This window comes from Gadus macrocephalus, chromosome 18 (assembly GCF_031168955.1).
Source record: "Gadus macrocephalus chromosome 18, ASM3116895v1".
In the NCBI taxonomy this organism is placed as follows: Eukaryota; Metazoa; Chordata; class Actinopteri; order Gadiformes; family Gadidae; genus Gadus; species Gadus macrocephalus.
In genome coordinates this window covers 7,924,683-7,948,997 of record NC_082399.1, presented here as the reverse complement: position 1 = coordinate 7,948,997, position 24,315 = coordinate 7,924,683, and the positions used below count along the sequence as shown (strand labels likewise).

Sequence of the window (24,315 nt, the reverse complement as noted above, 5' to 3'; positions counted from 1 at the left end):
ATCGAAGCTGCCCCCTCATGGTAGGAAAGCAAATTACACATAAATGTAAAGGCGGGTCCCTAAAATGGTAAGGGCCCAAACCGTTGAACACTTTTTAATAGAGACAAATGTTATTAAGATTAAGGTTTATCCAAACATCATGTCAAAATGTACATGTCATAATTTCAATGACATGTGACACAGAATGTAAAAGCACTGGATGTCCTTCATCAGAACCGCGTCACGGTTGTCTCCTCTCTCTGGCGTTCTGTGTGCCTTAGGGCAGCTCTCCTGCCTGCAGTCGTTCACACTCAATTTATTCTGTCAGACCCAAAGCATGCAGCAGCTGCCGGGGCAAAACAACATTGGCGTTCCTGTGACGAGCAGAGCGGGATGGGAACTAAATAATGCAACGGCTCAAACCATCACTTGGCTTCCCTCAGCCCCGTGTTGTGAAGACGCAGGATGGAGTGGCGAGCTCAACCACTCTTCGCTGAGGTGATGATCAGTCAAAACAACAGAGGAAAATCTCTTAAGATCCAGGTTGTCCGATTGCGTAGTCGGGGAAAAAGTAATCTGGCTGGAGTGGGTTAAAGGCCCTTTTGTCAGAATTCGAATGGCCTTCAATTTGGATTGCAGTCTTTTGATAATATTTGTGTGAGTTGGTATGGGTGAGTGAGTGTGAATGGGAAAGTGATTTGAGCAATTCGACTTGCCTTTCGTATCTGAGAAGGCAGTAATTGGATCTGCATATATCCCCTTCTACATAATCTTTTCATCATTAGTTAAAACCGCCAGACAAAACATTTGCTTAAAATATTTATTTGCTCACATTAATACATTCCTTTTTAATAAATTACTCTTATCATTATATATTACTTTATCTTTTGCCATCTCGACTGTATCAGCGGGAATGTACAAACGTATTAAACATTATTTACAGTGGTTTGGACAAGACTGGTGCAGAACACTGATTAAATGAAAGCAACACAGTTTGTTTACATGCGTACCTATCACTCCAGATCATGGCTAAAATTCCCAATATTCCAACCCGCATTTTAAGGAAGACCATCTGTTTTCACAACAAACTAAGCATATTCTAAGTGCTTCCAGTTCCATCTGATGCTAACATGTCACTGTATATAGCCTGATATCTCCGTACCCTTTATGTTTAATCTAGTTTGAGATATCAGTGATCTGGGTATAACAGTGTAAACAAAGTATGAAGTTGAAATACATAAAAGGTCAACAAAAGAGAATGGGCATGTCGTCAACACAGCCTTTTTTGCAAATGCACTCTCATATCTTAGTGAAGACAGTCAAAAAGTACACGTCATGCAGAACTTCAGGATGCTGTGTCAAGAGTAAGACACACCCATCCTACACATTATTCACACAAACTGAGCGTAAATTACGTTACATTGCCTTAACAAACCAAACCCCTGATAAATATCTACTTATAAAAACATGTAGATATGGAGGAAGCTACTGCTTTCAACTGACAAAGAAAACCGACTTTCAAGTAAAAAAAACAACTACAAATACATTCAAGAACCAGCCACATTTGACTTTTAATCGAAAGCTTGGCGCTATGATGGGGTAGCTAGTTTGAGCAGAAGTGAGGATAAAGCAATATGTTATGGTCATATAAGGTTGGCTAGTTATTTGATGTGGCCGAAGTCGTTTGCAGTTGACCTTTTAAAAAAATCTGTAAATTACTTAATGTGTTACATATAAAAATAAGTGTAAAGATTGCTTCTGTCCTGCCCCGAAAAAAACATACCATGAAAAAAATTGCTCAAGATGGGGGAGATATGCAAGGTCGTCTCAAGCGTTCTACAGACTGCTGTACCACTTTGCTGCTTCCTGACATTTTAATAGCCTGCGGTATTAGCATCCTTTGGAATGTACCCACGGCAGAGCAGCCATTTTAATAATTTAACCTAACGATACTATAATGTGCCTGATGTCTATTAGGTAGTATTCACACAACGGAATAAATATCTCTAAAATGCATTTGCCGTCGGAATATCCATAAAATATCCATAAAATGCTTCTGTCTTCGGAATATAGCATAGACCCTATGGTATTTGTGGGATTTATTGCCAAAGTTTTCTGTATACTGGGACATCATTTCCATTGATTTGCTCGTCATAAAGTGAAGTTCTTAATATCATGAGCGAAGACTGCATCCTGAACAACATCTTTGGATAAAGGCTTTACAGAAAAAAGATGACTCATAGAAAACTGTGGCCTGCAGCGAGTCTGCTGAGTGAGTTTGTCAGGAGAAATGTGCAAGACTTACAATTATAATTCCCAGTGTTTGGTTCCTGTGTCCATTATTGGTCTTTAACAACTCTTAAACAACTTTCAAATTTCCACAACATAAGTTCCTTCCCTCATTCAAAATATAATTTCTCATGTACGCCACTGCAAGATCCACTGACCCATCCCAGGAGTAATGCAAAACCATCTCACACATCTTCAGCGACGCCAGAAAATAAATAAATAAACATCTGGAGACCTATACCCCGTTAAAAGCACACACTTTCGTTAATAACGAAACCCAATTTCCACTTTTGCATAGAAACCTTTTTTCGGGAAAAAATAACGGAATTATACATAATAAAACATTCAAACAGACTAAAAGAAATGAAACGCATCATCTGAAGTGCGTGATGGGGCCGACTTCCGACGGCTGCGTGGAGGGGTGGAGGTCGTCCCGTCCGCCTCTCCCGTCAGTCCATGTACTGCGACAGCCAGCGGAAGCCCTCTCCGTAGCCCTGCTTCTCCTGCACGCTGCACATGAACACCTCCAGCGGCCGGCCGTGCAGCTGCTCCGCCGAGACGCTGCCCTGCAGACCCACACGGGATTGGGGGGGAAATACGGCGAGGTGAACGCTGGAGGAGGAGCCACGCTGGATGGAAGGGTGAGCCCGCCAGAGTGAAGGGAGTTTTGGGGGCGAATAGTGAAACAATCGCTAAGTGAGTTCATGATGAACTGAGCAGCCTCTTTTTGACGCGTCAAAAATGTTAAGGGGTTTTCGTCTTCAAATTGATCAGACGTGAGAGGACGGGACAATTATTATTTATTTTTTTATAAGATAGGTGTATAGGCTTTTGGGTCTTCAAGGACAGGACGGAGAACGGAGCGAGGAAAGGGCAGGAATAACATCTAGCCTAGGACTGCAGGTTTCCATCATACCTGCAGCGTACTGCCTACAATACAGTTGGCACATTGAGATGGGCTGAGCCGTGGAGCTGCCTCTTATTCAACAAGCCAGTCCACTTCTGTTATGCAATTAAAACTGAAGTCCTGAAGAATAATGCATTGTAATTGAGTATGGCTCACATTGCATCTGGAGCCGTAATGAGGAAAACACTCCGGCTCACCTACGCCTGCTGTTAAATCCGCTAAAGAGCTCGTCAAGCAACGGCCTTCTCATATTTTCCCTTAGAACTAAATGCCAGGCATATTTCCAGACGTCGGTCCATCTTTCACAGTGTAATTGCTCCATGTGGTTGCTAGGCAACTCAACGCTGGACACAAAAAGTTGTCCTGGCTGGACGAACGCTCTTCAAATAGTCGAGGGCCTTCTACAAAAAACGTATAGCGTGTGCCTGCCGGCCACTGGCTCACAGTTCAGACTCCTGGAGCCTTTGCCTGCATGATAATGATGTTTCCAGGAGGTTGTTGTCCACATTCATGCAGATGAAGACAGTAGAACGCCAGGTACACTGCAGTTTGACCCTCCTGTTACAATCAGACGTCGTATACACCAGTGTCCATGTGTTTACCTTTCCTGTGACCTGGTTGTCGATCCCAAACGCTCCCCTGAGTGCCCCCTCGCTGATAGCTTCTGGACGGTCGATTTTGTTCCCCAGCACCAGAAACGGCACATTGCTGATGTTCTCATTCTGTAGCAGAGCCTGGGGTCGGGGGGAAGGAACAATACGAAGCATGAATGTTATGTACAGTACTAGTGTAATGAAGAACCCTGTGTTTGGTTGGCTGTAGGATGTGATAAACGTAGCTCCTGCGGATCATAGTGCTATCACTCTGTTTGATGACTAGAGAACGGGTTTCTGATTGGCTTACGTCCAGCTCTATCTTGGATTCCCCAAGCCGGTCATGAGCGGCGCAGTCCACTATGAAGACCACAGCGTTGATCGCCAGCAGGTAGTTGCTCCAGAGTCTTCTGGCTGGGGACATAAGAAAATTAAACATCTTAATCCCAGCCATAGGGCATCTGATGGGAAGATAATAAAAGGGAGTGGGGCCAATCGTACATCAGAGTTCAGTTTTTATTTGTGTACCAAAACAGGAGTATTATCATCCATTAGTGGGCCAATATGTTTCTGAATGTGAGCTTGGCAAGATTGGCATCACTGTAATCTAGTTCCTCTCTTTCATGAGTGAGGTTATTTGTTGTAATAACACATCTGTACCTCCATTATCATTTCAACAAGATGGGTGGGACCTCAAGGCGAAAATAATATTTAGAAGGCAATATTTTTACGCTGAAAGAGTTGTAAAACAAAGTGCTTACCTTGTTCGTGACCTCCCAAATCAAACGTGGTAAATGTCATGCCAGCGATGGTTAGCTCCTCGGAGGCTTTGTAAAGAATGAAATATACAATGCAGCTTCTTAGGTTTGAAAACAGGTTACGCAATTAAAATATACCCACGTTCAGCATGATTGGAGTCTACACACAATCCTACGTCTGGATAACATATATTACATAAAGGTCCTTACTCGGATGCCACGTGGGTACGTGTTGTGCAAGTCGACCATCTTTCAGCACGTTTAGAAGTGTTGTTTTACCAGCGTTGTCCAGGCCCAGGAATACCATCTTACCACTCTTTTTGTAAAGGCCTGAGACAACACACAAACACAAAATTCACACATCACTGACTCATGCAAACAGGTGTGACGCTCATAATAACACAAGACAAACCATTATCTTCCCGCCATGCTTACCTAGAAACTGTAAAACACCACTAAACCCTCTGTAGATCCAGTCAAACAAGAAAGACATGTTTGTGCGTTTTCCTGAAACAGAAAATATGTTATGTGCCTATACAAAAACAATCATTTTTACTACGAGTGAAATAACATTGTGATCGCAACACCCCGGAATAACATCTAGTAGCAAGTGATCCTGGATCTCCCATCGCCCGACCGAACACTAGGAACGGGATGCTCCAGATAAGCGTTATTGGCGAGAGAGGGCGGGACTTGAGTGAAAGGGTTTAGCGAGAGAGGGCGGGACTTCTGATAGAGGGACATCCGTTTCGTGTACAATTTTCAGATATTGCTTTGTCAAACTCCATATATATTCTCCTTGTCTTGTTGTTGTTCATAGTGTCATTTTTTATTCTTCTCGTTCCGTGGAATGTTGACTGGCGTACGTAGCTCACAGAAAGCATCGGACCGGAAATTGAGTGGCGGCAGACCAGGATAACGCTTAAATTCAGTATCCTCTCTAAGCCTTATTTAGTATTGAGACGTAATGTTCGGTGAATTCAATGTTTTGACAGCACACGACATAGAATGAGTCAAGGAAGACGTTATAAATAAAGGAGTTGTGTATCATAAAATCATCAGATCATTAGAGTCTGAACATTACTATGCTGCTAAGGTTGGATTGACGCGGTACTCGGGACACAAAGTTAAGACACTAGCATGGGATGACAAGCTAGTTTATAAGCATTAGCATGCTCGTTAAACCACCTCACGGCTTCTACACTTTGGCCTTATTTGGAACAAGATTGTATTCAGGTAATAAACAGTATGGATCAAACACGCTGTTGAGGTATTGAACAGAAATGTCACGATGTGTGCTGACAGTAAATCGGCTGTCAGAATGCAACTCACCTGACGTCACCTGTAAACCCGCTGACAGACTAACGGAGGCGACCTCCTCCTCCTCGTAAACAGCCGGAACGGCTCGTTTCCTCACTAACCCTTCTGCGGGGTGTGTGCGATTCCTCGGTGCAACAACGACACCTTGTGTCCGATGAGGTGAACAGTAAAATGGTATTGTAAATGGATGTAATAAGTTCATTCAATCCATTTTCAATACAGGTCAACTTGTACTCCAAATCTTGTTCCCTCCTACGTTGGATTTCGGGAGAGCCTTTGTCTTATTACTATTTCATGCAAAATCTAGTGTTAAGTTTCATCCCTATGGTAAAGATGAAGTATATTTATTTTGTATAGCCTGTTTGTTGGTTATGTCTTAGTGCGGTTTTTATATTTATATCACTCTTGTCGATAGTGTTTTAGAACATATAGAATGCAACATATTGACCAAATTTAATTTGCCACACAAAACATTTTGGACAATGGTGATATAAGATGTTTAATAGCTTTATGGTGAGATACATCAAATGTCACACTGTTATCTTCAAGTATCATTGGATTCAATCAAATTCTTCAGGTCTTCATCCCAGACTTTTTTACTTCTCATAGAAAAAGCTCTTGTCAACTGAAAGAGAAGAGAAGATTTTTATATTGTACATCCTTTGTCATCGCTGGGGGAAGCAAATAAAAAGAGTTCCCCCCCCCCTGCACACACACACACACAGAGATACACACACACACACACACACACACACACACACACACACACACACACACACACACACACACACACACACACACACACACACACACACACACACACACACACACACACACACACCTGCATTTGGAATGCATTCCTCTGCTCCAAAAGCAGCAGCCTGTAAGATAAAAAAAAAAAACATGTATTGGGGTATGGTAAGGTAAGGTAAACAAACAATAAGCAAAACTGCAATAAAAAAATTAAATAAAACTTCCTCCTCCATTTTTCTACTGCAAAAAGAACAATATATATATATGTCAAGGTTATAAAATAAAAATCGTTCAAAATCACCAGTTTTTTCAGGCACTTTATGTATATATGTACCACTATTTTATTTATGAGTCTCCATTTTGTTATTTCAGTTAAATCTGCTGTTATTTCTTCTTGACAGCTCACTGTTACAGGGAAACACAGGTAGTCTAGTCACATGACACTCAATGACAGAGGAGCTCACTGCGTCCACTGTGGCCTTGGCATCGCCGCTGGAGCACTGGAAGGGACTGTCCAAGACACAGGTGTTCATGCTGCCTTGGCACGGCCCCCCAGGCCCCGGGAGATATAGGAGGGAGCGCGAGAAAGGGAAGAACTTTCTTAGCAAAAAAATAGCATACAAAATATTACATTTATATCCAAAAAGGATTGCAGAAGAGGTTATATGTATAAGGCAAAAGGCCAGCAACTGAACTTTCAAAATACTTCTTATTTTTTTGTATTTCTACTATTCTTAACTCACTATCTGAACTGCTAATATTTTTCTGTACAGTTTATGAGATGTGATGGTAGACAGAAGATGTACAGGTCAAACCAACTCCTCACCAATTTAATCCACCAGCATCAGTTTTCTTGCCAACGAGCGCCTTCCAGAACTCATGAGTACTTTTCACGGTCTCAATGGCAAAGTCCTGGAAAACAAGTCAGCTTATATTTCAGCATTTTTGGGTGTGTGTGTGTATGTCTTTTGTGCTAAGTGTGACGTCTGAATTCTATGTACCCTGTCTTTAAATTCTCCATTGAATGCAAACTGGTTTTCAGGTTTTCCATCCGGGACTTTGTATCTCTTGAACCAATCGAAAGTGGCCTCAAGGTAGCCCGGCTTGAGTCTTCTGACGTCATCAATACCTGAGCAGGTAGGCAAAAAGAATGACACCTGAATATTTGGTGGTCACCAACTAGGCTTACCCTCTCTATCAGGTATGCATAACATTTCTTCAATGACTCCTTATTTATCTTATTTACACTCATGACGTATGATTCCTCATACACAGTACATGTATAACATGGGATTTTGGAAATCATTTTAATAGGCGAGCAGACATTAATCTTACTGTTAAATTCTGCCGCTTCTGGGTCCTCTGTATTGATCACGATGACCTTCCAGTCAGTCTCCCCTTCGTCGATCAGAGCCAGGGTGCCTAGCACCTTGATTTTGATGACCTCGCCTCGTGTGCAAACCTGGTCAAAAAAATCATGGGGTCAAAATGTTGGACCCTTTATGGAGTTGGGCTGGAGTTGAATGAGTCGTTCTCTTACCTTATTGCCTATGTCACAAATATCAATGGGGTCGTTATCGCCACAGCATCCCGTGTCACCGTCCTTGTGTCCAGGGTCCTCCCATGTCTGTTACATGTTGGTCATAATATGTATGTGACACAAGCACATTGAAACAATGGTTGAAAAAAAGCTGTTGAATGATGCATCATGGGAATGCATCTTTTAAGGTTTTCAAAAGGGGTGAATTTACCTGTGGGATGGCTCCGTAGTTCCAGATGTACCCCTTGTGAGGAAATACGTTGGCTACATAACGTAGATTGCCCTTCTTGGTGTCCTGTATCAGTGGGTTGAGGGCGTCTTTGGTGGCAATCTGAGAACAATTCAACAATGTGGAGGAAAGACATTTTCGAAAAAACATTAAAATGCAAGAATGCACTAGAATTTATGAGAAATAATCGTTATTAGGCATGTGTTGTCGCAAATTACATATGTTGTATTGGAAAGAATCAACAATAGAAAATGTTATATTTTTATATTGCCATATTGAAATTATTAATTAGTTAAGAAATAGGTCGGAATGTAAATTGATGATGAATATTTATATTGGGAGACATTACCTCCATTTTTGCATTTGTCCACCTTGGAATCTCCACCACAGCATGGAAAATATTCTGAAGCATAAAATAATAAATCTACACTTAAAAACCTTTTGGACAGATTTAATGGAAAGCTTATCAGTATCTCTAAAAGGCTAGTATAGTTATTCAAACCTCCCATGACCCTAAGGGTTTTCTCTAAGAAAGCACATAATCCTATTGTGTGATTGTGTGTTCAATGAAGAGAACAGGTGTCACAATGATTACCATTTAAAAAAAACCTTCCCATCTCTATATGCAGGTATCTACAACGGCATGAGACATGTTTCTCACCTGTGCTTCATCGGCGTAGATCGGTATGTCGTGGAATGGAGAAATATACTTTCCCTCAGAGTTTTCTACACAAAGAGATATGCATAGTATTGTTAGTAATAGTAGTACCACTAGAAGTACTACTAGTAGTAGTAGTAGGAGTAGTACTAGTAGTAGTAGTAGTAGTAGTAGTAGTAGTAGTAGTAGTAGTAGTAGTGAGATATAATAAGGCAGGAACCTTTGAATGGGATTAGCCTTGCAAAAATAATGAGTATGTTGTTTTGCTCACCACTTGATCAACCGTCTTAATGTAAAACAAGATAACTACTTACTGAAGTACACCCTGTAGTCCGGGGTATTTGGCCTGCCCCTCTGCTCGATAGAATAGCTCATGGCTGTTGCAGTTTCAAAACAAGTGTGCACCGTGATGGGATATAGAGGCAGAGGTAAGCAGCTCTCTTGGCCACGGCTTTAAGTCCTGACTGTGACAGGACAGGACGGGTAGGCAAGCATCGACACACAGGGATCAATGGTGTTATGCATGTGACACAATCCTGGACGTGGTAGGTAGGCACCTTGGCTTTCTCATATTTTTTCTCAGAGAGATTGGATGCTGCCAGTCATGTGGACTCAAGAGTCAAGGAAAAGTGGTTTGAGAGGGACAAGAGCGTGTTTATCTTTGCTTCATCCTCCAGTGCAGCTTTAGTACACGTTGGTTCCATGGTTACCAGATATATGTTCTGCACTGAGTGACATAAGTGTTTTCTTTTCCCCAATTGCATTTCCTGAGAGCACTTGCAGACATTCACGCGATCAAAAACAGATGGGGCTCACCTATGTTACTAGTAAACCAATTAAGAAGAGGGATTAGTGGGGCTGCTAAGTTAGGACATTTGGCCTCTTTGTTTCACTGTTTGATCATGTATTTAAGGGTGCACCTTAGAAGGGTCAAACTAAGTATATGAGGTGGTTTGTTTAAAACTGCATTTATGTCAATTAAGTATTGTCCAAAGATACTTTATGGATACAAAAAAAACGTTTCTTAATTAATCGAGAAAGATTAGGTACGTTTAGAAAAGAGTGCACTATGTCTCACTGTCATTTCGATTATTATGTAGTTAATAAACCAAGGTACACAAATTGACGAACATTTCAGGGTGAATAAACACATCTTTGTGGAAGGAAAGGATCAGCAAATGTTTAATTAAAACACTTCAGTCTCCAAAGTTCATAAATAACATGTTAACAGTCACTATGTCTTTCTTTTATCAAATGAAAACCATAGGTTGTAATAAAATCCAGAAGCGGCTTGAGGAAATAAATTGCCACGTCACCCTAATTGTTGTTACACTGGTCCAACAGAAAGTAATCCAAGACATCCAAACAACAGCTTCGACTCTCTTCCAGCTGATAGGCTATTGCACCACATGCACGTTGGAAGTCACAAATCCTTGTCAACGTCGGCCTTTATCTTTATTTCCACTCCCTAATCGTGTAAATCCATGCTGTGTTACACTCCAAGACGAAATGTATTTTCCATCATGAGGCACAGTTAAAATATCCTAAATTGAGTTGTCTCTTCTTGCAGAAGAGACACTGAAAGGCAACTCGTCATGCGACGACCCTCTGGGAAGCGCTTCCTCAAGCATCGACTGTAAACAGAATTTCAAATTGGTGGGGAGTTTGCAGAGCAGTCAGAGTGTCTTTGTCCAAAGGATTCGACTTGACGTTTATCCACTTCAGTGCAGGCATGGCGGAAAGCCTCTCCACTGGGATCTCTGTGGGGTGGCAGGCAAACAACACGTTGTGTCAGTGAGTGGATGTTGAGTCTACACAAGCCTTTTCTTATCATTAGAACCAATCAACCCTTGTTATAAACATGCAAAATGCACTTTATTCACTTAATACGATTTAAAACGTATCGAATGTTACAACATCATATACTATGTTTACACCTAATCTGCTCTTGAGTACTTTAAGGTTAGTCATACTTTCAAAGTTCATTCTTACAAATGAAGCATCAAAGCTTCCTTTCGACTCCCGGCCGAAAGGTGGTCGGTTCGATCCCGGGCAGCAGTGGCCGCAGTTTGCCTGTAGGCTTCCTTGAGCAAGATATCTTAACAGCTCCTTGCTTTTGCTGCTCACTGTAAAGTTGCTCTTGGATAAAAGTATCTGCTCAACGGTTAAATACACGGTACACCACATACTGCATCATTACCTGTGATGCTATTCCCCTCCAGGTTAATGGTCTCCAGGGTGGCTATTTCTAAGAGCTTCTCCGGGAACACGGAGAACTTGTTATTGGCCAGATCGATGACCTTCAAGTGTTCCACGTCGGCCACAGCGTCGGGCAGTTTGGTGAGAACATTGCAATGCAGATCCAACTCTGCAAGGGTCATAATGCAAGTGATATAGTACATTTAAATTAAAAAGGTTTTGTTGGGTGAATAACATGGCATAACACACTCCACATGGAAAACACACTGCATACTCTGAGCATTTTTTGTTTTATTGTAATATGTATATAATAATATATAATGTATATTTATGTATCAATATTTATGGTAGCATAAACTACTCAAAAGAACAGAGACAACACGTACCGTGTAGATGGGTAAAGGAGCCAAAGAATTTGCTGGAGATGACCTTCATCACGTTGTCAGCCAATGTTACAGCATGAATATTTTCGATAACGCTTTTAAGGATCTTGAATACACCGTCTGGGAAATTTATTAACTTGCAGTTTGACAGGTCTTGAGGAAAAGGAAAATATATATGGTTTACTAACCGCATTAACCGTTTGCATACGATTTCTTGATAATAATAGATGAGTTGTACAATTCAAATAAACTCTTATACATCAAAGCCGTGAGCACCATCTACTGGTGGATTCTTATATTGCATGAACCGGGTGCTCTCTTGGATATGTACATATATGGTGGTACCTTTGGCTTTGCATTTCACCATTCTTCTCATACAGAAAATACAACAAATGTAGAGAACTAGAGAGATAAGTATCGAGAGAAAGAGCTCAGTCTCACCTAAACAATCCTTTCCTTCTTCTACTGTTTCATTAACTCTTCGGGCCACATTTGCGACTGCCTCAGCCATTTTTCAGTATATTCCTGAGGGAAATAAAGCATTTGTACACTGTTTACAATTCTAAAAGACAAGCAGTCAACCAAATCCACATAACTTGATCGTCAGATGAACAAGGCAAGGTGTGTCTTTAAACATGTGGCGAACAGGAAGCCTGCCAAAATGTACAGTGCACGAAGGTTTGACATTTGAGGTTGAAAGACCTAAAATGACTGAATTGTCTTTGTTCGTAAGGGACAGAATATCATCAGTATCAAGAGAATATCATTATTCTTAAGATGATGGTAAATTGACAACATTGAAATCCAAGGTCTGCTGAATCTCCACAGTGTTGTGTGCAAGCTGAGAGGGGCTTCTCTGCTATCCCAAATGGCCCATTATGTACCAAGAAATAATGATTGCTATCGCTATGATAGTACATAGATAGACCATTGACTGCTAGATAGATCTACGTGAAGAAGAAACTTACCTACCCTTGAGGAAAACTGAACAGGGTTTGACAGCTGGAGATGTAAAATAGCTTTAGCAGCCTGCTATCCAATCATATCTATTCATTCACAAAACTACACTCAACTCAGGTTACAGATTATATTTAGCACGGGAGATCACCACGCAAACTAGAGATGATATCCCCTTTGACCCTAAAGCATTTGCACAAATGTTATTTTAAAATAAATTATAGGTTACAGAAACACTGTATAACCAGTGTAGTAACCCAATACAACTTTTTGTATATAATCAAGAGAAGGTTGCGCTACCCAAGACGCATTATTCGGGCGCCTCAAAGTTGCGCATTGAAATGGCAGTTTAGTTTCACAATAATCATAGTAAATTGTCTATAACTGACTAATATTCTGCCTAATAAGAAGAAAAAAATTTACATTTGCCAGATTCATTAAATGTTATGTAAGCCATATTTGTCCGAAAAAAAATTAAAAGATTTGTAGGCCTATAATTATTCTGGAAATGTGTTATTGTTAGACCACAAGAGCCTAGATTATTAAAACAATATATTTTTCAGACTATGAGTTCATAATTCAAGCGTAGATTTTCTTCACTTATAGGCTATTTCGTTTTTTTATATTTTAATATCCAACCGTTTTAACCTCACTTTAAGTTAAGTGAGCTTGTGGCATTCAGATTGACAAAGAAAACGTATTTGTTAAATCCAGTATTACCTGTAAATTCTGAATTGTAGAAGCCCTCTTCAGTTTCGTATTGACTCCGTTGGAATCCCAACACGACCCAACCTTTCATGTATTTTCAATGAACTGGAACAGTCTTGACGACAAGACATTCCTCTATGTAATTACTTGCACCCCTATGCCATAACAAACCTAGTAGGTAGTACTGGCTAGGTTTTGCCTATTTGTAAAGTCACTGTACCTCCAATAGAAAAGGCTATGGTTAACTGTCAAGAGGAATGGAGAGCTGTCATTCAAAACCAGAATAGTCCAGTTCTTTGGGGATGGTGATGCTTTTGTTACAATGAGAAAGTGTTGACAAGATAACAGAAAACGATGTTGCGGATTTGTAGTTTGTCAAATAACAATTCAGGATACATCATGGTTCCTTTACATATAATGTGGATGCTTTTATATATATATATATATATAAGTAGAATTTACTGTACATATATATATATATATATATATATATATATGTACAGTAAATTCTACTTATTAACACCATATGAAATGTAAAAAGATACAGCACACAAGTTGTAAAATAGGGTACAATTTCCATAAATATGCACACTTTTTAATATTTAAAATAAATATACATAATTTACAGCAATACAAATTGAGAATAAAATAAAAACAGAAACAGTGCTGGCGTAAAATATTATCACCATTTTGTGTTGGAAAATTAACCAAGTGGTATAAACAAACACATTTTTTATGGATATCAATGACTTTAAGTCATTGTATGGGAAAGCTTGGTTAAACATTAACTTTTTCTTTATTTTTCAAGCTGGTTTATAGTTTGAATACATTTTGACACACTGTGTCATGATAAACTAAACCAGACTTTACAATAATTACCATAAAACTCTGTGCACATCAAGCGCTTTATCCCTTCGGCCAAACACAGGGCCGAAGCTAAGTGTTCTGGTTCAGTCTCTTCCTCGTTACACATGTCTTTTACCTCTGTAGCCAACTAAGCGGCCTGCCAATGTGTCACCTGTTCATAGTCTCTTATTGACAGCCACACTCGTCCACAATCATGTCTTCGTGGTGTCTGAGGAGCATCTCTCCGTTCTCGTAGTAGAGCATACTGAGAGGGCTCATCTTGGTCGGAGCGCAGCAGGGCGAAACCACGCGGTCCGGATGGAAGTGTTTCAGTAGACTCTGAACGAATAGAAATAAAACATGTACGTTAGAACACACATTTAGCAAGATATATTGCGCTCTCTGATTAAACCGCTTGTCTATCAAGCACAATCAAACTGTAGTTACTTGATTGTTATGATTGAATGGGGTTTGTGGCCGTGCAGTCACAGATATAAACATATCATTTATTTTACTAATAATCTACCCTTGCTTCCAGATCGTAAAACGAGCTAATCCCCTTGGAATCAGTTACAATTGTATTATTACAAAACTGCCTGGTTCTATGGACGAGTGAATGACACCTAGACATATGGCGGTGCATTCCAGCCGCAGACACAACACTGACCTGCATGTACGCGTGGTTGGTGGGGTTCAGGTCCTCCCCCAGAGGGCTGGGACAGTCCCCCTCGCACCGGTACGCGTTATATCTCTTGGGGAAGATGATCCACGAGCCCCAGCCGATTTGGTTGAAGTCCACTTGCAGGTCGACCCTTCGACAGAGCGACTTGTCCCCGCCCGCCCTGCTGGACCCCGGGGGGGCCCTGGCCACGTGCTCCCTCTGACCCCGCTTGCTGCGCTGCCTCTTGCGGCCCTCGGCCTTCCTGTTCTCGGCGGGGGACCAGAACCTGGACTGCTCGGCCGTGTGCAGGAGGCTGGCCTTGGCCTTGGAGTCCTCGTCCAGGCCCGTGTGGGAGAAGACCACCAGAAGAGCGCGGTCGCTCATCCCCAGCTCCCTCTTGGGGCCCCCGGGGGGGGCGGGGTTGGGAGGCAGAGGAGCCGACGGCGGGCCTCCCCTCGTCTCCGCTTTCCTCTTCCTCCACTTCTTGGCGGGGCCACCTTTGCGTCGGCCCCTGGACGGCTGGTTCTCCTGGAGCCACCGCAGCAAGGGGGCGGTCACGTTGAACACCTTCCAGCTCTGGGACGAGCTGATCACCGCCGCCGCCGTGAGCGAGCCCACCAGCTGGGGCCGGTGGCAGGCCCGGCCCGGCTGGCAGGGCCGGTCCTGCTGGTGGTAGATGTCCACGGAGATGTTGGTCACGCTCTCGGAGCGCGGGAGTCTGATCCGCAGCTCGGCCGCCTGGATCTGCTTCTCGGCCACCAGCGTGTGGAGGTTAAAGGTCGTCATCCAGCGTCTATGTCTGTAGGTCACATCTGGGGGAAGGGATGGAAGTGGACCATGTTAATGGTTCACGGTGTGATGACTTTTTTCTTTGAAATAGGAATGCACCTATATCAGCATAAATAAAGCATGTAAAAAACACAAGCTATATGATAACGACATTCAAAATCCACTATAAACTGGATTGGGCATAAAAAGTCATGAGCGCGTTTAAGTAAATTGGGCTGCGAATAAATGTGTGATTCATAGGAAGGGGAGGGGGGGGGGGTTACATCATTTATTTAAGAGATCAAAGCGTTTTAAACATTTTGCAACTGCATCACCCATCGTACTGATCCATTGAATTAAACTGTTGATTAAAAGCGCAACTCATCTTAATTTGTAACGAGGGTGCTTACATTTCAGTGTGTGAGGCTGCCGCTATTAATCCACTCAAAGCAAACACCGGGTCGAAACCAATCATTTAACACATACATGACTTTCTGGGCTTCTGCATATCCTCATTCAAACAAATAGGTAAGAACTCTAACACCTAACACTGTTGTGAAATTGGATTTGCCAGGGAGGGTAAACTTCGTTGGTTTTCCAGTGCATCAAGTTAAATCCCGCCTCTGCTAAAATGTCCTGCTTCTAATCTAATCAAGCATAGTGTGAAAAGAACTAAGGGAAGTTGTTGATTTGAGTTAACAAGAGATTTGTATAGGGGATGTCTGGCAAGATAGCTAATCAACATCACCTATTTAAGAAAAAGCGGTTTGCTTTGAGAATTAGACTGAAAACCAGTCTTTTCACACGCTGATCCCCACTGGGGTTATTGAGCCAAACACGAATGTGGATTGAAAGCCTCTCAGTTCGTCTGGCGGACGGCTTTGACAGTCTATTAAGTGAGGCCTTAAGTAGAAAACACTAACATTTCAACGGACTTTACGTTTCATGTCTTATGTCAAGTTGAGAAATTGTCAAAAAGTTTCCAACAAAAGCTTAGAAACAGTTCAAGAAAAAAAGTTTGAAGAAGGAATTGGAATAAAAAACTAGACCAAAAATGAAATAATAAAATAAGACTATTGGGTTTATTGATTAGGCTATAATTGCAGGAAAAACAGTCCTATTATATATTTTATCTCAATATTGAGATGAATATTCAGATGCAATTAAATCAAACTATTAGGATACATTCAATATCCTACCATTCAAATATATCAGTTCCACTTCCAAAAAGACAATCAAATAAGCAAATAAAAACGGGTCTTACTTTTCGCCATCACACTCTTCACAGTATCCGCCTGCTTAACTGCTGTCTGCTCCATAGTATCCATGGGTCGAGATAAATTGGATCTGAAATTCCGGTAGAGGTGAACCATATAGATCGGCAGGTGAAATCCAGTTGTGCGGTCCACCGCGGGAAAACGATGCAACGACCTCTTGTACGCGTTATCTCTCGTCTTATGAATCCCCTGAACCAGTAACACAAGGAAAGATGCGTGCAGCAGCGCACCTAGAGCTCCGAGTGAGTGCATGCTTCAGCCACGGTGATGACAAATTCCATCCTGAGAGATTAGGGTGTCTTATATACCCTCAGCACCTCTTGCATATTTAACAAGTAGTTGAGAACATTAAAGGAAATTGACATGCGTCTTCAGGACTCGCGACCTGACAGGTCATCATCCATTCATTTGTTAATGAGGGTCCCTGAGTGCATATTTACAATGAGCGCCACTGTTTGTACCATATTCTTCGGTTGGGACTATCTCATCTCCATTATTGTTTCATCTCTTTAGTACATCCTCTTTAGATAGGTGTGTGTCAACTGGAGGCACAGATCCCAGCTCATTACTCTCAAGGGTCCTTCTGTGACTTTTAAACATACATTTATCCCATTGGTTAATCTAGCTTTTTAATAACTGCTTTTTAAAAAGCAGTTATTATATTGGTAATTTTTTAAAGAAAAAAACGCTTATGGTAATTTTCTAGCCATTCTTATTATTATGTTGACATGTTCATCTTATAAATCTATGTTTATACGGTATTCAAAATATATGCAATTGAAGAAGTCATGATGTTCGTTTCATATATTGTGAGTGGGGTAAACCGAGTATGAATTGCGCATGCTCCGTCCGTCCTTTATTCTGATAGTGGAATCCTTTCCTTCAGAGATTTGGGTCAGAAAAAAATATCAATGGATGTTTTCCATGTGTGCCAATAGAAAGCCGGGACTTTAATAGCTCATGCACCGAAGAACGGAACCCCAAAAAGACATGTCTTGTTAGTGCAAGCCTTTTGTACCGAGTGCTGAAATGGTGAGTAGTATAAAGTTTACTGCTGTTGTTTCCAGGGTCCCCCCACTACTCGCCAAAGTTGACGTCCGTGTAAAGAAAAAAAAACTTTGATAACCCGTAATATTGCGTAGCTAGCCTCAGGTGGACGTGTTGTTGGCTGTTCACCTTTATCAGAGCAGACCACAACTGCTTTCATCAGTGTTTCGTGAATGTTTTTAGGTGTAAAGCGTGCATGTGCTCGCCTCCTCGAGGTTCCCTCGGGCGGCAGCGTTCAAAGATGTCAGCCCCGAGATTCATGTACACTCCTGCTCCTGCCCTCACCCCCAGACCTTACCCCAAGGCACCCGTCTTAAGATGCTTTTCTGCGCGGGTTGTCTCCCAGTACAATTCCACGGATAACCCCGTGACAGATACAGGGAAATACATCGAAGCGCGTTTCCTATATGTATTTAGACATGCTAAACTTATATAGTGACAACTCTTAACGTGGGGTCGAGTTAAATGCACGGTCCGTCGGTGCTTCTGATGTGTTTCATTTTCTTTGTTAGGAATTAGCCGATCGAAGAACGGTTTTCCCGTTCACATGATCATCGTTGCATCTTTAGGACAGAAACTGCATCTTGTCAAAAGAGATCAACATTTTAACATCGTAATTAATCAAGGGGGCGAGAAGATGATGGGCCTACTCATTGATCGCAATCAGAGGACCATTAATATTGATCAAACTACTAATTTATATTTTATTTGTATTTTAATAGCTTGCCCGGGCCAATGTAAGCTATTGTTTTACTTGCATTTATATCTGAACTAGTATTTCCATATGGTCTTATAATGAGACCTGACAATTTAGGTAAATAATTGAAGAACTGTATCTGATTGGTTAGTCCCCACAATTTCCTTATTTGAGACACCTACCTCATGCTGTTTAATAACAAAACGATACACACATGAATGTAATGACAAGTTCAAAGGCCTAATGGTTGTCTGGATTAGTGTAAGCCCCTTTATGTAGTTTGTCCATAAAAAACCGACATTTTTTTTATGGATTTCAATATTTTGGATTTTTTTTCGATTTCGTATGACAAATTGATACGTACATCTCTGTAGTATTTCTAATGTGCTTTGCTAATTGGTTATGTGCCAATTAAGCAAGGTACTAATGAGGATTGGCTGATGTTCTCACACACATACAATTCTGAAATTCTAAGCTTATGTTGATTATTAAGATCATTTTAAGGAGCAAATGTGGAAATAGTTCAATACATACACCTATGTCAAGATGGTTGGAATATGATAAGAAAAGACTATGAATATGATAAGAAAAGTTCTGGAGAAGAGTAACATGTAAAGACAAATATCATTGCTGAAACATGAACACGGATGTCATCTCCCCATCTGCTCTGCCTAGTTAGAAAGAAAAAATATGGTTTCCAAATTATAATTTTTTCATGGTTTTGTTTTTGTATTAATCCACTGAAAGTAAGGAGTAAGAACAGGTGACATTCATCTGTAGGCTCTGTTTGTTTTTACTTTGGCAAAGGGAGGATGTTTCCTCAAATCTTTCAGAGTATGTCTTCATCTGGATGTTTTCATCTGGTTTCAGTTTGTTATTGCAGTGTATCACCATTCTGAGAATAAATCAAGATAGCATTTTCCATAAATGTAACCCATAAAAAGTAATATCAGCAAATCTTAAATGATCTAAATCATTTATTTTTTACTTCTGGGTTTCTGGGATCATTTTCTCAATATTTTACTGCTGACATGTGTCTTGTGCCTTGCCCACTGGCTGCAGATTACCAGTTTTTTCTTTTAGATAAACTGCGGTCTGAGAGTATTTCATCAAAGTATTGGCCCGCGTCACATCCTTCCGTTGCAGGAAGGAAGGAACAGGTGTGGCAGTAGTGGTGGTTCATTCAAAGTAACTGTCAATGTCTTAAACGTTATCTTGCTGTCATTGGCTTGGATAGTAGTTATTCTTAAATATGTTGTTTCCATCTGAGGGGGCTGATTATTAAGAATCATAGTGGAATGGTTTATTTGGCCAATTCTCTCAGGGGCATGTCCAGTTCACTTGCAACTCTATAAATGCTATATATGTATTTATATAGTTGGTCAGAATTGTCGTACAAGTAAATAATGTCTTCAAGTTTACAAAATGCATACCACAATGTTTGGTATTGTGCGCTGCGTCTGCTGTGTCCATACAGCGCAAGACCCTTGGGTCGGTGGGGCAAAACGCAGCCCATTGCAACCAAAGCGCAAAAGCTTAAGTCTGAGTATTTGCCCAGCTGTAAGCTTATTTGCCCTCCAACATCGCATGTGTTAACAGCTAATGAATGAAGTAATTAGAACATCCTAATGAATTAGGCTTACATGGCGTCACCTGTGTGTTGTGTGGGGGGGGGCTTTTGCAGGGGTGGCAGGGGGGAGGGGGTGGGGGTGCACTCATGATTTATCTCCTTGGGGGGGTTGTTAGATCTGTATGTATTTTATTGAATACGTCTGAATGGTGCATTAGGTCCTGTGCTTTTGAGACGGGCACGCAGGGGGAGTAAGGGTCGTTCATGTGTGGGAGGCATTGTGTTGCCAGGAGCCTCGCTGAGCGATTGGACACGGACGAGCTTGATGAGTAAGCCTTCCTGGCTTCCGCCTCCACCACCCCCTCCTCTTCCTCCTCTCAGACACTCACAGTTACACACAAACACAGGCGCGCCAAATCCGCCGCATGCCTGCGTCTGGCGCACACGTATAACAATAACTGGGCAAAATACACGAGGGAAACGCAACAGCATTATTCTGTCCCTCAGACTGTGAAGCTGTGGTCTCTCTCTCTCTCTCTCTCTCTCTCTCTCTCTCTCTCTCTCTCTCTCTCTCTCTCTCTCTCTCTCTCTCTCTCTCTCTCTCTCTCTGCGTCTCACTTCATCTCTCCCTGCATATCTTCTTGGACCGTGTAAGCCGACGGACGGACGGCACTCTTGTCTCGCAGCGAACAGTGCCTCTCAACGACTCACCAGGCATATTTATGAGGACCCGTTGAGGAAACCAACTGTCCACAGTCGCTTGGTCAGTGGGCAGGAGTGGAGGAGTGGAAGGAGAGCTGGGAGGGAGGGGGGGGGGGGGGGGGGGGGGGGGCAGAGATTAGCCTCACAGACTCACACACACAGAGCGCTGGAAGGATGTTTGGCTAGGAGCGCTGCTGCTGTCGCTGCAACTGGAAAGCTGTAATTTTTCCACTTTTGAGCACATCGCTTTTTGAATGCGTTTGCTGCCGACAGAACAGGCAAGCACTTGGATGGTATACAGAGCAACCAGGAATCAGGTATGTGGTATTTGTTAACCGGGGGATTGGAACATAGCAGCTGTGATGTGTAGAGATATCAGGAGACTTGTGTCAACGTTTGTGAGGGTACTTCATATTCAGCTGAAAGTGTTGGGGTTAAATGTCTCCCATTCAATGACGCTTTGATTGGCATTTTGTTTTGACGTAATTCAGAGGTTTACTGTGAGGTCATTTCTTATGTGCCGGAATCCTGTCATCCATGCCATTAACTTACCAAGTTACCTTTTTATATCAATGGGAACTTGACCATCGTAAACGTTGAAATAAAAGATGACTTCGTTTGGGATATTTAGGACTGTAATATTCTGTCAGACGGACATAAGCATCTGCCGACAGAATTGCGGTCAGACGTCGTTTGGTTAGACAAAAAAGAAAGCCACATTACCTCAGCCCTGAAATCACAGTCGATTGGCATCTCGGAATGAAATAAATTACAGGCACAGTTGTAAAAATAGATATGTGCACCCTTTTTTTTGCCACTGAACGCTGAAGAAAAATCCAATCTGAACTGTGAGCACATGATTTGTGTGTCGTATTAAAAATAAATGGCCAATGGAATAAAAGACTTTGGAAATTCCAGGGGTGAGGGTTTGGACGTCATTATCATCACTATGACATTAAGTGGTCCTTTGTCAGAATATTGCCTCTTGGTTTAAAATCGAAATGTGTACTTGCCAATTACATCCTCTAACTGAACAGCATGGCTTCCTGTTGCCTCAGCCACTTTGTGGGCAACGTTCCACGTTTTCCAACCCAAACTGCCTGTTGACTTCAATAGTGTGAGTGTACATGAATGCACAACGTATTCAAACGTTTCTAGGGGACTAAGGATGTTTGGAGGAAGTACTGGCCTCATTTCCGGGTGTACCACTCTGATGTTGATTGAGAAACTAGCAGGGAGTCACACTTTTCTGTAACCCCTTTTCATGCTGGTTGAAAGACGAGCAGCTGCAAGGAAGAAGTTTCAATAGGATCCAGCTAAGCATTTCCTGTCTGGGTGTGCATACACTTCCTCTACACAGACCTTACTCAATCTGTCCTTATCTCTGGTTTCCCGTTGGACTCTGCTGCACCTGATGATCAAATGTTTTATATATCAAAGCTGTGTGGGTGTGTTTGTCGGTGTGCGTGTGTCAGTGTGTGTCTTGATGTGTGTGTGTTCCCCAGTTCAACGGTTATAACTGTGCAACAACATTGAGTCCTCTCCATAGCCGTCCTCTACCTAACACTGAAATATTTGATTTGAGGCTTCTGTAGAAGCTGTGCTTGAGATTTAAGCCGGTGTGAAGTCTGTAAGTGATGATGACCTTTTAAGAATATGGTCTGATTTCCCCTTTTTCACATCCCCAGCCAACGTGACCACAGATGCCAGCATGTTCTGTTATTCTGCAGGCCACAAGACTGTCTCATTCTGGGCATTGTCACGCTGCCGGAACTAACTATGTGGAAACGAGACGAGAAGAGCCCAGGTTTTAAGGGCAGCCAAGAACGTGTGTGTGTGTGTGTGTGTGTGTGTGTGTGTGTGTGTGTGTGTGTGTGTGTGTGTGTGTGTGTGTGTGTGTGTGTGTGTGTGTGTGTGTGTGTGTGTGTGTGTGTGTGTGTGTGTGTGTGTGTGTGTGTGTGTGTGTGTGTGTGTGTGTGTGTTCATTTGGGTTGTTCTTGCATCCATGCTCCCTCATAATCGCATCACAGATATCAAATCATCAGAGGGCAAGGGCAACAGATTTGAAATGAAAGCCCCACTATGGCCGGGACCCCCCATCTCCCCCCCCCCCCCCCATGTCTCCTGTGAATGAGGAGCGTTCTGCATCCTTCCTCATATGAAGACCGGCCACCAACAGATGTATCCTGCAGCTGCACCCTCCTTCCTGTCCACATTTAGAGCCTTTTGTCGGCAGGAGCAGCAAACGATGGCGCATGCGGGACACCGGTAGAATTTAAATGGGCTGGCCCTGAATGGAGCCGTGCTTGCGGTACAAGGCGAGAGGCTCTTGGGTTCGCTCGCCAGCCCCTCTGTTTCGTTGGCCTGCCATCAGTGGGGTTTGGCGTCCTCCATGTTTTTAAAATAGCGGTGCACTTCTGGCCGGCTGTAATTAGTGGAGCGTCCACATGCAGCCTTAAAGTACCAGAGATGCCGTGTGGAGGGCCGAGCCCTACTGACCTTGTGTAGGCTGTTTAGTTTGCTGAAAACACAATGTTTTATTCACGTTTTATTTACAGAATCTTTCGGCAAAGTTCGGATTCAACCCTGCTTTTTCTTATCTTTTGTCGCGCCCGTGTGTTGTACAGTAGTGTCTCTAATGCGGAGTCGACGGGCCCTCTAACGAGCCACCCTGATTGGGTCTCCAGGAGGATGTTAATGACTGACTAAGAGTTATTTCTAACCAGGCTTCCGACCGCCTCCTACTCGCCCCCGCCACTCTTCTGCCCATGCCGGAGATCGGCCTGGATAACAAGCCATGTCACAGGGACCCAGTAAGTCCTAAGAAATTGCATAGATTGTGCTAGGAAAGGGTGGGGACCACACGGGTTGTTATTGAAACCCATTTGAAGGCTGTGAACTTAACTCAAACAAAATGTGGAAGCGTGAGTTATGTTTTCAGCAAGGCTTGTTTTCCTGCACGGAAACTCGATTTGACGTGTTTTCAGAAGTCAAATCGAAAACCAAAAACCTTCTATCAGCAAAATATCTTGTTCTCTCCTTTGAAATAAATGAAATAAATGACGGTGCTCTTGGAGGTGTGGAGATCCGTGTCGATCGCTGCTTTTAGAAGCATGTCCCCCTCTCTGCTGTCCACGGCCCATCTGTCCCTGGTGATGTGTTTGCTTGGGGTTGCTTACTTTATGGAACAAAAGGCAGAATTGTGTCGTCTCCATGCGCCAGTCGGGCCGGACCCGACTGGCGGAGCCTCGAGGCATCTGGCCTCCAGATGTACCGGCATGTCGCCTTTCATGTCAGCGCTGTGGTGGGCCACCGGAGTGTTTCATGAGAAACGCTCTCTCCGGGACATCTGAGATAGAAGGGGGGGGGCAGGTGGGGGGGCAAAAGGGATGTAAGAGAGAGTGAGAGGAGATACACTGCGGCCCACGGGCGAGCAACAGGGTACCCTGAGGTTTCTGTAGAGGGGGGGGGCGC

General features: G+C 42.5%; 4 protein-coding genes across 8 annotated transcripts; all 4 read right to left on the bottom strand.

Annotated features, from left to right (window-relative positions):
- Nucleotides 1-785: 785 nt before the first annotated feature.
- sar1aa (secretion associated, Ras related GTPase 1Aa) lies at nucleotides 786-5,953 on the bottom strand. 3 transcript variants are annotated; one of them, XR_009522777.1, is made up of 8 exons: nucleotides 5,859-5,953; nucleotides 4,962-5,033; nucleotides 4,737-4,856; nucleotides 4,530-4,595; nucleotides 4,079-4,182; nucleotides 3,778-3,909; nucleotides 1,513-2,834; nucleotides 786-1,464 (listed from the first exon to the last, which is right to left on the bottom strand). XR_009522777.1 is itself a non-coding variant. In XM_060036217.1 (7 exons), exons 2-7 carry the CDS (start codon nucleotides 5,017-5,019, stop codon nucleotides 2,718-2,720), a joined length of 597 nt encoding a protein of 198 aa, XP_059892200.1. In that variant the 5' UTR covers nucleotides 5,020-5,033; nucleotides 5,859-5,953; the 3' UTR covers nucleotides 786-2,717. The 3 variants fall into 3 exon arrangements, 1 of the variants encoding a protein (XP_059892200.1); XR_009522778.1 differs by having other exon boundaries at nucleotides 786-1,467; nucleotides 1,519-2,834; XM_060036217.1 differs by having other exon boundaries at nucleotides 786-2,834.
- A 366-nt stretch (nucleotides 5,954-6,319) lies between these two features.
- ppa1a (inorganic pyrophosphatase 1a) lies at nucleotides 6,320-9,542 on the bottom strand. Its single transcript, XM_060036556.1, has 11 exons — nucleotides 9,341-9,542; nucleotides 9,030-9,094; nucleotides 8,718-8,771; nucleotides 8,351-8,470; nucleotides 8,140-8,226; nucleotides 7,935-8,061; nucleotides 7,601-7,728; nucleotides 7,426-7,511; nucleotides 7,064-7,133; nucleotides 6,688-6,727; nucleotides 6,320-6,471 (listed from the first exon to the last, which is right to left on the bottom strand). The coding sequence occupies exons 1-11, from the start codon at nucleotides 9,399-9,401 to the stop codon at nucleotides 6,443-6,445; spliced, it is 867 nt and encodes a 288-aa protein (XP_059892539.1). The 5' UTR covers nucleotides 9,402-9,542; the 3' UTR covers nucleotides 6,320-6,442.
- A 653-nt stretch (nucleotides 9,543-10,195) lies between these two features.
- lrrc20 (leucine rich repeat containing 20) lies at nucleotides 10,196-13,444 on the bottom strand. Of its 3 annotated transcripts, none has more exons than XM_060036559.1 (5): nucleotides 13,286-13,444; nucleotides 12,050-12,133; nucleotides 11,612-11,761; nucleotides 11,227-11,394; nucleotides 10,196-10,786 (listed from the first exon to the last, which is right to left on the bottom strand). In XM_060036559.1, exons 2-5 carry the CDS (start codon nucleotides 12,117-12,119, stop codon nucleotides 10,650-10,652), a joined length of 525 nt encoding a protein of 174 aa, XP_059892542.1. In that variant the 5' UTR covers nucleotides 12,120-12,133; nucleotides 13,286-13,444; the 3' UTR covers nucleotides 10,196-10,649. The 3 variants fall into 3 exon arrangements, with proteins under 3 accessions (XP_059892542.1, XP_059892540.1, XP_059892541.1); XM_060036557.1 differs by lacking the exon at nucleotides 13,286-13,444 and adding an exon at nucleotides 12,577-12,852; XM_060036558.1 differs by lacking the exon at nucleotides 13,286-13,444 and adding an exon at nucleotides 12,581-12,852.
- Nucleotides 13,445-13,824: 380 nt separating this feature from the next.
- Nucleotides 13,825-17,077, bottom strand: ndr2 (nodal-related 2). Its single transcript, XM_060037611.1, has 3 exons — nucleotides 16,813-17,077; nucleotides 14,787-15,592; nucleotides 13,825-14,458 (listed from the first exon to the last, which is right to left on the bottom strand). The coding sequence occupies exons 1-3, from the start codon at nucleotides 17,075-17,077 to the stop codon at nucleotides 14,306-14,308; spliced, it is 1,224 nt and encodes a 407-aa protein (XP_059893594.1). The 3' UTR covers nucleotides 13,825-14,305.
- Between the last annotated feature and the right edge of the window lie 7,238 nt (nucleotides 17,078-24,315).

Coding starts and splice junctions, on each gene's coding strand:
- ppa1a (XM_060036556.1), bottom strand. CDS start 9,401: ATGAGCTATTCTATCGAGCAGAGGGGCAGGCCAAATACCCCGGACTAC. Junction 8,471..8,717: donor GGACAAATGCAAAAATGGAG/GTAATGTCTCCC, acceptor AATTGTTCTCAG/ATTGCCACCAAAGACGCCCT. Junction 8,062..8,139: donor TTTGTGACATAGGCAATAAG/GTAAGAGAACGA, acceptor TTTTTTGACCAG/GTTTGCACACGAGGCGAGGT.
- sar1aa (XM_060036217.1), bottom strand. CDS start 5,019: ATGTCTTTCTTGTTTGACTGGATCTACAGAGGGTTTAGTGGTGTTTTA. Junction 3,910..4,078: donor AATCCAAGATAGAGCTGGAC/GTAAGCCAATCA, acceptor CCCCGACCCCAG/GCTCTGCTACAGAATGAGAA. Junction 2,835..3,777: donor ACAACCAGGTCACAGGAAAG/GTAAACACATGG, acceptor GTGGGTCTGCAG/GGCAGCGTCTCGGCGGAGCA.
- lrrc20 (XM_060036559.1), bottom strand. CDS start 12,119: ATGGCTGAGGCAGTCGCAAATGTGGCCCGAAGAGTTAATGAAACAGTA. Junction 11,762..12,049: donor AGAAGGAAAGGATTGTTTAG/GTGAGACTGAGC, acceptor CTTTTCCTCAAG/ACCTGTCAAACTGCAAGTTA. Junction 11,395..11,611: donor CTCCTTTACCCATCTACACG/GTACGTGTTGTC, acceptor TGACCCTTGCAG/AGTTGGATCTGCATTGCAAT.
- ndr2 (XM_060037611.1), bottom strand. CDS start 17,077: ATGCACTCACTCGGAGCTCTAGGTGCGCTGCTGCACGCATCTTTCCTT. Junction 15,593..16,812: donor GAAGAGTGTGATGGCGAAAA/GTAAGACCCGTT, acceptor CCCTTCCCCCAG/ATGTGACCTACAGACATAGA. Junction 14,459..14,786: donor CCAACCACGCGTACATGCAG/GTCAGTGTTGTG, acceptor CTATTCGTTCAG/AGTCTACTGAAACACTTCCA.